Below are 14,156 nucleotides of genomic sequence, written 5' to 3' on the forward strand. Positions count from 1 at the left end.
CGTGCGCGCGCGCGCGCGCGTGTGTGTGTGTATTATATGTATTCGTGTGTTTTGTGTGTGTGTATAGAATATTATATATACATACAAAGTATATGAAATTGCTTTCTTTTATATTACAGCCAGAGTTAACTGAAACCAGAGACAAAGATGTCTCCCATTATTCTATTGAAGGAGCTGAAGTTGGAGAAGTAGTTGTTGGTTTGTGGCATGCATCTCCTGGTATGGGAGAGCAACCGGTGTTTCTTGGCGAAATTCGTGTAACGTTGAAAGGATTACAAAAACAACCAACTAGTACAACAACCGCATGGTATATATGCTTATGTTGTCATTTTATAAAAATCATGGATGACAGTCTGAATAAATTACATTATTTGATTTTATACAGGTATTTTTTACAACCTAGAGCAGCAAAACATCGTCCAAGTAAAATTTCAAGTAATTCAACACCACCTGGTACATTACCTGGTTTGGGATCTTTACGTTTGAAGATTCATTATGTAGCCGATCACGTATTTTCGTCTGAAATGTATGATAGACTGAAAAGTCTATTATTACAAAGCGTCAATGTTCAGCCGATAACATCATCGGCTGTTTACATATTGGGTGAAATTGTAGCTAGTAAAATGGAAGCTGCACAACCATTAGTCCGAGTATTGGTGCATCATGGACAGTTGGTATCCGTAATGCGAGCACTTGCTAGTCATGAGATTTCTAAATTGACGTAAGTCAACTAATGTATTATTTTGATTTCATGAAGATATCAATTGTTAGTAAATATTTATAATTGCACATATTGTAATTATATAATTTATCATTTAATAACTTTATTTAAGTGACCCAACGACCATTTTTCGCGGTAATACCTTAGTGAGCAAAATGATGGACGAGGGCATGAGATTAGCAGGTCTTCATTATTTGCATAGTACTCTTAGACCTGCGATGGAACAAGTCTTTCTTGAAAAAAAACCATGTGAAATAGATCCAACTCGGGTAAAGGATGGCAATACAATAGAAACGAATTTAACGAATTTAAAGGTATTGAATCATAAATACTTGTCACATACACATAAACGCGCGTGTGCATTTTTTCCAGATAAAATGATATATTGCTATTTTTTTTTATAGGAATATGTTGAAAGAGTATTTATGGCAATAACAACATCAGGAGTAAGATGTCCGCCTTTAATGTGTGAAATGTTCTGGTGTTTGAGAGAGCTCGCTGCAACTCACTTTCCAAAAAACAAGGAAGTGAGATATTCGGTGATAAGTGGATTTATCTTTTTACGATTTTTTGCTCCTGCAATATTGGGTCCAAGATTATTTGATATCACTACTGAACAAATTGTAAATAACTGATCTATTATAAGAGAATATTTTATATATTTTAAGATAATAGTTATAAATTTATCTTATATGTTATTATAGGATTCTCAGACCAATAGGACATTAACATTAATATCTAAGACGATTCAAAGTCTTGGAAATTTAGTATCTTGCAGAGGAGGTGCAGGCAGTGTATGCAAAGAAGAATACATGGAATGTGTATATAGGTAAGGTTGTGATAAAAATATAAACACTTCATATATAAGAAAAAAAGCCAAGATTTAAAGATAAAATATTAATCTGTTTTTGTTATATGCATAATTTTTGTTTTATAGAGAATTTTATACAGAAAGACATATACAAGCAGTAAAGCAATTTCTAGAATTAATATCGACCAGCAGTAATAGTAGCGGTATTACAAAGCAGCGTCCAATGGTATTACAAGAACAACCAGTGGTACTCAAAGAAGGGTACGTATACAAATATTTATCATATTTCTCTTTCTCGCTTATCTTTTTATCAAAAATTTATAAACGTACGTGCGCGCCACAGAGAGGAAAGGAGAGAATTTAATAAATTATAATAAACGCTCTTTTTAAATGAGATTATGTTACTTTAAAATTATAATATTGAGACTGTATAAGTAAATTTCTAAAAACTTTATCTATTTCTAATAGAATATACTTTCTCTTTATGCATACTACTGATTGTAACAAGAGGTTTGTATTATTGTATAACTTTATATTTATATATGTATGTGTTTATTAAAATATAATCTTTATGCGAGAATATATTAATTGTATTTTTTTTTATAGAGTAATGATTAAACGAGCACAAGGCAGAAAACGATTTGGTCGCAAGAATTTTAAGCAGAGATACTTTAGACTTACCACGCATGATTTGACATACTCTAAAACCAAAGGTGAATAATTTTTTATGATATAAATATCTCTTTCTCTTAAGAAAAAATATACAAGAAAAATACAAAATTTTACGAAATAATTTATAGGTAAAGAACCTTTGTGTAAGATACCATTAGAAGAAATTTTAGCAGTGGAAAGACTTCATGAAGATTCTTTTAAGATGAAAAACATGTTTCAAATTATTCAACCACAAAGAGCATTATATGTTCAAGCTGGTAATTGTGTAGAAGAAAAAGAATGGATTGACATTCTTACAAAAATATGTCAAACAAACAGTAATCGCTTAGAAAAGTATCATCCGAGTGCATACATCAATGGCCATTGGCTTTGGTAAGTTATAATGGTAAATATCAAGAAATGTATGTATATATTTTTATTCTAATTATATATTTATGTTTCTGTATAATATCTAGTTGTCGAGCAGTTGCTGAAGTTGCACCAGGATGTAGTCAAGTATCACCAGGTGTAGAGGCTGGACTACGAATGGTCTTAGATCCAGATCGCGATTTGCAGAGAATACATTCGTTAATCTTCACAAATATGCCACGTCTCGAGACATTGATGAATGCATGTGAATGCCAAGCAGTTTATGGCGCTAGCGATATGTGTGTTATTCCGGACGGTGGATCGCCTATTGAAGATGTACCTTCATGTTTCAAGACTTTAAACGCACTTAGAGAAGCTGCATACGCGTTGCAGCGTGAACATAGAGCCTATTTTAGAAAACTGGCACGCGACACCAAGTACGGCAGCAAGTATGTCATACACTCGATTGTTTTATCAGATATAGCTTAGATTTTTGCTATTTAAAGTATTTAACGAAATAATATTTGGGTATTTTACTCTTGTAGACAAGCTCCCATCGGTGATGACAACTACCTCCACTTAGCTAGTAGAGCAGGATTCGATAATCAATTTACAAAGCGAATGTTCGAGTCGGATGGTCTAAATCAACGATCCATAGATACGGAACATTACGACATGGGATTCTCTAGAAAAATGGTCGAGAGTCAAAGATACGACGAAACATTGAGAAAGCGTCTTGATTCTGACTCCATTAATCGTAGGTATGAGAATGAAAATAACTTGTTGCGAGGATACGAAAGCAAAAGTGATACTATCAGGAGTATCCAAAATGATCTCAGAAAATTCGATCATAGTTTAAATAATACATTAAGATCTGATAAATCGGAAAAAAACGCTAATGAAAATATGGAAAATAATAAAAGGCTAGACAGCACTAGTCTACTGACAGCAGATAGTATTAATTTATCAGGTACATTATCGCGGAAATTGGGAAATTATGACAACACTAGAATGCTGAGCGAATGTACATTGACAAGACGATTACAGGACGAGGTCCCTGACATATCTTGTAATTCGATGAGTGAGCGTGGCAATCATTAATTTATCTATAATGTACAAATATAAGTTGCACGTTCCTAGAAATTGAAAAAAAATTCCGAGAAACGAGAAAAAAGACAGAGATTTTTACATTGGTCGTTTCTTTAAATGAAAAGAACAGTACAATCCTCTAGCTACTTTTTATCGCTATATATGTATATACATACATACTTATATACATAATATATACATATGTATATATTGTATGTACAATATGTACATAGGATTGTATACGAATATATGTACAATTTTTTTTTCTGTATAAATTAATGATTCCGCTGTTGGAGGCAGTTTTTTCTGTTTATGTATGTCTGTCTTTTAGAATCGTTTTAATTAATTTCGTATCTAGATACTACACTGTTAGAAATGTTCTTAAATTAACTTTTAATGTACACTGTTAAAAATTATATGAAATTTAATATACTTTTAGGTTACACAATTTAAATTTAATTTCATGACATTACATTAAATTTAATGTATTTATAACTGAAAAGTATATTTGTGTACATGTATATAAAATTTAATGTACACGTTCATTACATTTAAGTAACTACTGTAACTTAGTTCTCAGTTAAATCATTCATTACTTTTAATTTTGTTTATAACCACGAGCTTCATTTACATGTAAAGAAAGCATTTCTGACAGTATAGGTAAATACAAGAGAATTTTAACAATGTAATTTAACATATCTTGATTTGTTACCATGCTGTGCAGAGAACGTAACATCTTGTCATGACAGAAATCTCTACTATTTATTGATTATTTATTTATTATCTCACCTCATTTCAATATATTGAAGATGTATGTGCATAAACATGACATTGGCTGTGTTATTGCACAACTTGTAATCTCATTCATTGAAAAATCGAGTTCTCGCAGATATAAAAACACTCAACGTTAGTTTATGTAATATTGTGTAATAGTTATTATTCTAGACTATAGAAAAATCACTGTAATTGAATACACAATTATCGTTATCTTTCACGTATAATTCCATCAATTTTTAATATAATTCATTATAAATACATACATAAAATAAAAATAAAAAGGCTTATTAATGTTGCAAATAGAATTGATTACAATTTAGTAAAGAGTTTCAAAACTTTTAAACAAACATATCTTTGCTATAGCATAGCTTGTATAAATTCTTTTGTATTATTACTTTTATAAATTTAATCGAATTATTATAGGGAAAGACATTTGATCGTACAGGCACTAAATTCAATAAATTAATTTTTTTCATAAAATTAAATAACAGCGGTTAGACTCTTTATGTATAAACAAAATAAACAAAATAAATGGCGAAAAAGAGTCGTCGCATAATATATATAATTAAAGATAATAGTCATAGATACATAAAATAAAATAAAAAGTACAACGGCGCATATTAAAATATAAAACAAACAAGTTTTGGCTGCTGAATGTTATCGATTTATTATTATTTTGTTGTTGTATTCTTTTATGTCTTTTATATTATATTCTTTTTACATCTGAGGAGGGCTCATCAATCCAGCAGCCGAAACTTGTTTGTTTTATATTTTAATATGCGCCGTTATATTTTTTATTTTATTTTATGTATCTATGACTATTATCTTTAATTATATATATTATGCGACGACTCTTTCGCCATTTATTTTGTTTATTTTGTTTTTTCATAAAAGCCTAAACAAAAGTAAATTTTTTTTATTGCATTTATTATTTTGTAAATTCTTTTTTTTTATTATAAAATAGTTTGAAACATATATATATATATATATATTCAAGAATATGTTTCTTTCATTATCAACTCTTATATTCTATTAGTTATTTTAATATAGATTTTTACATAAAAACAAAAAAGTTAAATGTGCGAAAAAATGCTAGATCTGTTAATTTTTATTAGAAAAGAAATTATATAACAAATATAACAAAAAGATCTTGCACTCCCAAACTGTGCTGAATATTACTTTACTACGTTAATAAGTTTTGTTTTTATATATTATTTGTGTATTGTACGATACTATATTATAATTATGTATTGAATGAATATTTGATCAATTTTCTGTGATAGAATATGTAATCAGCATTCGTAATAACTTTTAAACTATCTTAGCTGCAAATTTTCTATTTAAGATATCATTTATAATTAATTAATTTGAAATCTTTTTACACTTCTTAGAACACATTCGGCATTTATTAAAAGCCTATATCTTTAATTGTATGACTACAATGATGATAATTATATTTTGCTATTTATAGCAAATTATGTTCGATTTTATTCTAATGAATGAAAAAAAGATTAGGTCATGCAATATACTTTTGTAATGCTTGCATCAAGTTAAAATTAACTATTTAAAAAAATTGTTTAGTAATTATCTGATTAATTCTTTGAATCATAGATCATTCTTGATATGAATCAATTAATTAGTGTTAAAGATAATAAAACACACATATACTTAATGTAAAAAAGATTAGTTGCTTATAATAATTTTTTCAGAGCAATTCTGAAAAGTATTGACAATATTTGATTTTTGTTGCAATAAATTAAAATTATATAAATAAAATAAGAGAGTGAGAGAGAGAGAGAGAGAGAATGCAAGAAAAATATAATGTATGTTTGTGAATGAGCCTAAAAGCGTTTCTTCATCTTCTGATAGAGCATGAAGAAAAATGTAATAAATATAAAAGTATCTGTTTAGATGAGGCTATATAAGAAAATAACTTTATTATACATATTCATATAACAATGATTTATAATGCGTAAATAGAGTTGTGAAAACAACTGTAACTGAAAATTATACGTTTCGTGATGTGAAACTCTTATGTCAAATCAAATAGCTCTACAAGCCATACTAATATTACAACTATAATCCCTCCATTCTAGTAGAGAACAATTATAATAACATTACAATAACAAGAAAGTTGTTAAGGCAAAGGTATATAGTTATCGTTCAATTATTATATAAATATTATACACAGTTTATAAACATTAGTTATGTACAGCGTGTACAGAAATCTCTTTTCCACATGCAGGAAATAAATCTCCATTTAATCTTTTTATCTATTTGCTAGTTATAAGATTTAAGATACTTTAGTAAATCTGTAGATAAATCAAATTATTTATAAAATAGTTGAATTATCTAAATATATTGAGCGAGATTAAGATACTGTGTGTGTGAACTTAGTTTGAAAACTTAACATATCCATATAAGGCCTTTGTATATAGAATTTTTTCGTTATTTAGTGTAGAAAATATTATAGTAATATTATATAAATCGTTAAGTAAAACTGTTAGATGCAAATTAGTGAACAATTTTACATGATATTAGTTTATTATTGTATGATATCGCGCGCGCGCGATTTTTTTCTTTATTGTACGATATAGAGAAATACAAGTATCATCTTCAAAATAAAATACGATCGAACCAATTAATGGGCTGCGTTTTGCACAGAAAACATTAGTGAGTGCTCAATAATTCTTTAATACGATTAATTCTTGCCTTTATTTCTTCGCTGGATCTAAATGTAGGAACCAATAAAGAATCAGTGAGCACTCATTGATCAGTTTTCTTTGCTGAACGCAGCCAATGTCACAAGTACACCTTGTACTTGAAAGGAAAATATAACTTAGTTTATATAATTGATTATTAAAGTTAATTGTTTATTTAAAATTGTTATAATCGCAATAAATTTTCATTGGAAGAATTTAATCTTGTATTCTCTTGTTTTCCGATAATATTAATTCTGCATTGCATTTTTTATTTACAAATTGAATATAATTTTTTTACGTATTAAGTACAGCAAATAATCAAGATGTTTACAAAAACGCTTATGTTATCGTTTGTAATTAGAAAGCACTGTTACGGAATTTTTTATGTATTATTAAAAGTTTGAAAGGTAAAAAAAAATTCCATGATAAATTATTACATACGATTTAAAAGATTTAAAGTTACAATTCATCTTTAAAAATCGCAATGAATACAATTAATTTGTCCCATTCTATATATTTTGATGAAAAATTTGATGCAGGTATATGTGGTAATTCTACTTACGAACGGTATTATTTATATTAATTTTATATTAATAATTTAATATTTTTATATAATCTCTCTTGTTGTGTTCACCCAACTACTATATCTTGTAGAAAACCTTAGCATAGACTGTGCCTTAAAATCGATGTCGTGGACTCAAGAATGTTTTCTCTTAAATCTATAGAGACCATTATGTACATATACATTTATATACAATATATACATATATGCATACGTGTACGCGTGTATGTATATGATGTATATACTAAACTTTCATAGCAGAAATATCCTAAATATATCATATGAATATCCTACAAGTATTGTGATATCTTTAGGCTGTCTCTTTAATATAATTTGGACATTTCTGCTGTATAGGAGTATATAATATATTATTTAATTAAAATAAAAGAAAAACTAATGTTCTGTAATACACTTTTGTGTGTATTTTAATATTGTACATAAGTTTTTCCTGCAATAAACGAAACGTGTCCTTTTATGTACAATAACTAACGCATTTTTATGCGTTCGCATCAACATCCACATTCATTTGAAGTCGTGTAATGATCTTTTGTAATTAATACATACAAATTCTTTATGATGATTGGAAAAATTAAGATGCTATTGGACAATAACGAGATATATGAAATAAGAAATTCTTTTCGATTTGAAATTATTTGAATGAGAAAAGAGAGCGTGGAAAACAATTTTACGTGTATTATATATAGAAAATTTTTGATAAAAATTCTGTAAGATTTTTCTATGAATGAAACAATTTATGTGTATAAAACAATTGCTTTCGTAATTTCGAGAATCGTGAAGGCTACGTGATCTTGAAATAATTTTTGGTTACAAATTGTCACTCAATATCGAGTAAAATATCGAAATAAACATTGAAAAAAATTAATTGCATTCACTCTATAAATTCGATTGTTTTTTCGAAATAATCTACACAAATATGGCAACAAGTTATTAAACAATCAATATTCATAACAAAAAGAATTAACTGTGTCGTAATTAAAGAATGTAATGCGAAATATATTTTTTTAATTATGAAATTAAATTTTCAATGAAGAAAGCGAGATCCCTGACAAGAATATAAAATTCCTACACCCGCCATGAGTTCATTAATATTAGTCGATACGTTCGATTTTATTACCGATTTATTAGTACCGATTGATTCTATTGATAAATCAATGACAATGGACAATAATAGACTTGTTTATGTTGTTAGAAATTCCCAAAAATGCTCTTAAAATGAGATAAATGTATATTCGGGCGTTTGAAGAGAAGAAAGAAAGGAAGAGGAAGCAAAAGATAATTCCGAGTGCAAAAAGTGTAAGAACACACGAACAGATCTAATAAATTGCAGTTGGCATGCGCAACGGGCTAGTTACTCTAGTGATATCGAATAAATTTATATTAGGATGTTTCGCGCTCGGCAGTGCCGATCTACCATCCGCGAATCAAATTTTTGTAGAGTGGTGCCGTGAACGATCGACGTTTTGAAAATTTAAATTCTTCGCGACAATCAGCAGTACTCTAGAAAGCGTTTACTCGTCGAAGAATGTCCGGCGATGTGCAGCCAAGGAAACGGAAGGAAAAACGACGTAAGAAAGGTAAAAATGAGTGCAATTGACACAGCACCTTCGTAACACGATTCCTATAGTTGTACGATATTTTTAGCGATGTTTGTTTCTTTTATTTTTATCCCAGCACTCCTATCGCCATTGCTTTAGTTCAAGTATGCTTCTCTCGTTTCCTTCATTTGAAAACATCGATCAAAATCTCGTCACACTTCTACGTTCTTCCTTTTTTTACATTTCTTACTAAAGAATTACGCTTTGCGCGCCATTATGAGATTTCGTGATTATGATTTTATGAACTTGACGATCGTCGTATTTTGCGCGTATATTTGCGAGACGAACGTTACGTTGGAACGAAACGACCTCGCGCCATACGATATTACGGGCACATAATGCAGTTTTATTCTTATGATCGTCTGTCAAGTTCCAAAAATATCCGCGCACTGCGGCTGTCAGCAACTAGCCAACCACTGACGGCCATTGACAGACATTGGCCCCGATCATATGCGCGTGACACATATTTTATGTCGATTTTTATTCATTTCATATCCATCAACTCTTCAATATGACTTGCAATGACAATAATGGTCGACATATTTATTGCAACAGTTCGCTTTTGATAAAAACGCAATTGTGTACGATCGACAATTAATCGTGTTTAACTGTTTTACTAAAAATAACCGTTTCATACAATTTCCGTAAATTACATTTCAAGAAATTCTTTCATTTTAAAACTCTTATTTTAAAAATCAATTTCTTTTAGATCGGAGTATTAGAATAATATTAATAATAGGCACTTATCACGTCGTTAGTTGACGTGAAATTAGATTATTTATCAGTATAATTTTCATTAGATGTATAAAGTTTCGATTGACCCAAGAAAATTTGGCAAAGTCATTCGAATTAGAAAATGTGGATTTTAGTATCTTTCGAGCCAACGTACCCTTTAGCTTTCAAAAATAGAGTAAACTGTATTATCCAGTCCAAAAGCATTTCTTGTTCAACTATTTTTGAATTTTGCTCTACTTTTTGTACACGTTATTGCTTATCTCTTATACATATCACGATATCAGCTTTACATTTTTTCATTAAGAAAATTAATTATTAATTGAAATAATAATTATTTATTGCGTCTATATACGTGATTTTAATATTGCATTCTCAAGATTTTATTTCATATATTCACTTTAAACTCGATATTGAAAGAGCTCTCTCTCTCTCTCTCTCTCTCTCTCCCCCTCCTCTTCTCCCTCCCCCTCCTTCCCTCTCCCTTTCCTCTCCCTCCCCTCTCTTTTTCTCTCTTTCTTTGTTCCTTTTAACAATATTTAAAAATAATAATAAACTCTTTATTTCCTCGTGCCCTGTGATTTGTTATTTATTAAGTTCATATACAAAAATAAATTGTTAATAACTTAAACATTTTTTTAATTATATTTAGATGATGAAGATACCGGTACCCCACCACCTACTTTGATCAGCCCGACTGATACTTCTGCCGAAAATGTCACTATTCACATTTATAAAGAAAGCAGCACAGGCGGACATTGGTGTGCTCGAATTATATTTTTTATTTTATTGGCTGTTCTTGCAGGATTAATTGGTATAATAATCTTCGAACATAGAGGAACTACAGATGGTAAATAAAAGAATAAAATATTTCAACATATGCAATAATCTTAACTAAACATAAGAAGAAATTTATGCTAAAATCGCATCTTTATATTTTAATTTTTAAGTTGATACGCCGATAGCTTCGTCACGTTGGGCAAGTATATTTGAAGGCTGGGTAGATGATTCATCATCCAATCATGGCGAACTAGAAGAAAAGCATGAAGTTAACGAAGAAGCAGAGGAAGAAGAAGAGGAAGAGGGGGAGGAGGAGGAGGATGAAGAGGGGAAAGAGGAGGAGGAGGAAGAAGAAGAAGAAGAGGAAGAAGAAGAGGAAGAAGAAGAGGAAAAAGACAGGGAAGTGGATCATGATGAAAAAAAGTTAACAAGAGTTGAGAAAGAAGAAGATGATGGAAGTATCGAACAAGATATAGAAGAAAATGGCGAAGAAGAAGAAACACAAGAGGAGGAAGAGGAAGAGGAGGAAGAGGATGACGACGACGACGAAGAAGATAAGGAAGAGGTAGAGGAAGAAGAAAAATGGCAAGAAGAAGAAGCAGAAAAGAATAACGTAGAAGTTGAAGATACATCAGATGGTACGTGAATTGCGATACATTATAAAAATTCCAAGCATATTTTTTTATTAAAATAATATCTTCAGAAGTTGATGATGCGCAACAAGAATTTGACGCTGTTGGCATATTAGAAGAAGTTGACGAGACAGATGAGAACGAAGATGTAGATGAGGAAAACAATATGATTGATATGGAACTTGATGAATTTAGTACAGTTGATAATTCTGCAGAAGAGAAGAATGATGATGTACCTGAAGAATTCCCAAGTATACCTGGCGTTAATGAAATCGATGACAACAGTGCTGAACCTCTGGAAGAGGTATATACATATTCTCTATTATTTTTGTGTGCATCTATTATTTTATTCTCTATTATTTTATTTATAACTATTTCTCTAGGATTATCTCTTTCAACATCGATTATTTTATTTATATTAATGATATTTTGTCATTGATGCCTTTTTATCAGATAGAAGGTGAAGAAGTTGAAGAAGAAAATTTAAATGATGCAGAAAGTGAATCCGAAGAAGAAGAAGTTGAAGAACCTACTAGTGGTAAGTCATAGTTCATAACAAAATATATATCAACAATATCCCCGAATAATTACATAAATAAATATAGACATTATATTTGATCCTCCATGCTCTTCTTTCATCTCGTTTAATTTTAAATGACATATAATAACCAAATAATAGATAAATAATATGAGCATCATCATTATAGAATAAAATATTAAAATATATTTGCTTTATATTAATCACGATATTTTCTTATAATAAAAAAGGTAGCAATCAGAAATAATATGGTGGTTGCAGTGGCTGTGAAGTTTGGAGTTGGTGTTGCACTTGTTGTTGCTGCGCATTTTGTTCTCGTTAGACGGTGGAACAACGGTAAATTTAATTTTTCATTACACATTATCTCATATCAACATATTTTTTTATAGTTGTAGTTATAGGGTATATAAAAAAAATATTAATATAACATATATTAGATGTGAATCAATATCAGATGTAAATATTGAAATAATTATATTTAAAAAGATTAAAATGAAATTTTGCAGGTAAGTAATTTATTTATGTAGATGCATTTAGTATAATTGGTCATAATTCAATTAAGACATATTTGACTTGTTTAAAAAACAAATTTAGAATCAATAAATAATTATATTTTTCTTATACGTATTAATAATATGTAACACTGAATGATTCAATTTTTTAGTTGATATTGGTACTTTTCGTTCTCCGCATGATATAACCAACATACCTGATCAATCAAGAAGTGAAACAATAATTTCACCTTCTCACCTTAAGCAAGTAATTAAGTCAATTGAGAAAGTTGAAAATAAAACACCTTTGCAAGTAAAAAATAACGAAGATTTAAGATCCAAATATAATAAGTTGCAAGAAGAAAATATTTCTTTAACCGATTTAATAAAACCGATTCCACAAGATGAAGTAATACAAGTAAAAGAAAAATTTCCAGCTCGAAGCACAAGTAAAGAAGGTACGATGTTATATGATATATCGTTTTTCGTCGTATTTTCTTATATCTTTTGTTGATAAATTGTACAACAGATTTGTTTATTTATATTCTTAATCATAGAAACGAATATTAGACATGATCAATCTAAGATATCATCGGAGGAAGAAGAAGAAGAGGAAGAAGATTATGAATTAGAAACATCAGAAGGTGAACGTGTTTCTGGGGTAGAAGACGATGGAGAACAGGTGAAAGATAAAGCTGAACAAGAATATGAAGAAGAAGATGAAGAAGAAGAAGAAGAAATTGAAGATGACGAGGAAATCGAAAATGTTGATGATTCCGAATTAATAGCTAAATTGGACGCAAAATATGGAAAATTACCTACCCCACAAGATAGTGAAGTTGAAGAAGCAGAAGAAGAGGCGGATGAGGAGGAGGATGAAGAAGAGGAGGAAGAGGAAGAGGAGGAAGAAGAGGAGGAAGAGATAGTGGAAGAGGAACATGATAAGATGCCAAATTGGAAACGTAAATAGTAAATTATTAATTTTAATATTCTTTTTTATTCTAATTAATAGTATGATTAATAGTATACATAATTTTTTGTTAAATATATAATAGAGAAATTAGTATACGATTCTAGAAAATACTTTGTTGTAGTTATTTTCATCTCAGATTAAATATTACCATTTCCCAGTTATACAAATAATTTAAAATTTACATATGAGACATAATTAAAATGAGCATGGAGGATCTTTGTTTTAATCCTTCTTAACATTTTTTTAAATGTATGTAATAAAAAATATAGATTTAAATATATCTTTCTATTTTTGCGAAATTATTACTTTTTATAAACAGGTGTTAAAGAGTTAAAGAGCTCAAATGTGGAACCTCAAACGAAAGGATCCATTCAACAGACAAGGAGCGAGATTAAGCAAGTGGATAATAAACAACCTAAAGGTGGAGAAAAAGCTTATGATTTTAGTAAGAATACATCAAATATAGATGATACAATCATGTACGAAGAAAATAATTCTGAAGAATACCAGATTGATAAAGAGTTTTACAGTTTTTAGAATGTATGTTCTTGCAAAATAACTTTGATAGACATACCTGTTTTTTCTTCTTCTGACACATCGCTACTGTTTTCTCGATATTATATTTATATCGTAAATATGCGATGTGTGAAATCCGCAGTCTTAAAATATTAAAATATGTTAATTATATATATAGTATATATATATATATATA

At 29.3% G+C, this 14,156-nt stretch overlaps 2 protein-coding genes across 4 annotated transcripts in view; both read left to right on the forward strand.

Annotated features, from left to right (window-relative positions):
• The window catches only part of LOC108748614 (ras GTPase-activating protein 3), a 6,511-nt gene extending 2,786 nt beyond the window's left edge, over positions 1-3,725 (forward strand). The window contains exons 5-15 of one of the 2 annotated variants that reach the window (XM_018486861.1): positions 120-307; positions 386-721; positions 834-1,035; positions 1,126-1,344; positions 1,426-1,550; positions 1,659-1,793; positions 2,001-2,042; positions 2,139-2,245; positions 2,333-2,576; positions 2,660-3,001; positions 3,098-3,725. In XM_018486861.1, the coding sequence (XP_018342363.1) occupies positions 120-307; positions 386-721; positions 834-1,035; positions 1,126-1,344; positions 1,426-1,550; positions 1,659-1,793; positions 2,001-2,042; positions 2,139-2,245; positions 2,333-2,576; positions 2,660-3,001; positions 3,098-3,653 (2,496 nt within the window). In that variant the 3' untranslated portion in view covers positions 3,654-3,725. The remainder of the gene's footprint in view (positions 1-119; positions 308-385; positions 722-833; positions 1,036-1,125; positions 1,345-1,425; positions 1,551-1,658; positions 1,794-2,000; positions 2,043-2,138; positions 2,246-2,332; positions 2,577-2,659; positions 3,002-3,097) is intronic. The other variant, XM_018486862.1, reaches the window with a different exon arrangement.
• A 5,333-nt stretch (positions 3,726-9,058) lies between these two features.
• Positions 9,059-14,096, forward strand: LOC108748613 (protein Ycf2). 2 transcript variants are annotated; one of them, XM_018486859.1, is made up of 9 exons: positions 9,059-9,277; positions 10,683-10,880; positions 10,981-11,448; positions 11,514-11,746; positions 11,896-11,980; positions 12,242-12,316; positions 12,645-12,929; positions 13,029-13,433; positions 13,764-14,096. In XM_018486859.1, exons 1-9 carry the CDS (start codon positions 9,226-9,228, stop codon positions 13,979-13,981), a joined length of 2,019 nt encoding a protein of 672 aa, XP_018342361.1. In that variant the 5' UTR covers positions 9,059-9,225; the 3' UTR covers positions 13,982-14,096. The 2 variants fall into 2 exon arrangements, with proteins under 2 accessions (XP_018342361.1, XP_018342362.1); XM_018486860.1 differs by having other exon boundaries at positions 13,029-13,440; positions 13,764-13,837.
• Positions 14,097-14,156: the final 60 nt, after the last annotated feature.

The sequence above is a fragment of the Trachymyrmex septentrionalis genome, unplaced genomic scaffold (genome assembly GCF_001594115.1).
Source record: "Trachymyrmex septentrionalis isolate Tsep2-gDNA-1 unplaced genomic scaffold, Tsep1.0 scaffold24, whole genome shotgun sequence".
NCBI lineage: Eukaryota > Metazoa > Arthropoda > Insecta > Hymenoptera > Formicidae > Trachymyrmex > Trachymyrmex septentrionalis.

Coding starts and splice junctions, on each gene's coding strand:
- LOC108748613 (XM_018486859.1), top strand. CDS start 9,226: ATGTCCGGCGATGTGCAGCCAAGGAAACGGAAGGAAAAACGACGTAAG. Junction 11,747..11,895: donor GTGCTGAACCTCTGGAAGAG/GTATATACATAT, acceptor CCTTTTTATCAG/ATAGAAGGTGAAGAAGTTGA. Junction 12,317..12,644: donor CGTTAGACGGTGGAACAACG/GTAAATTTAATT, acceptor TCAATTTTTTAG/TTGATATTGGTACTTTTCGT.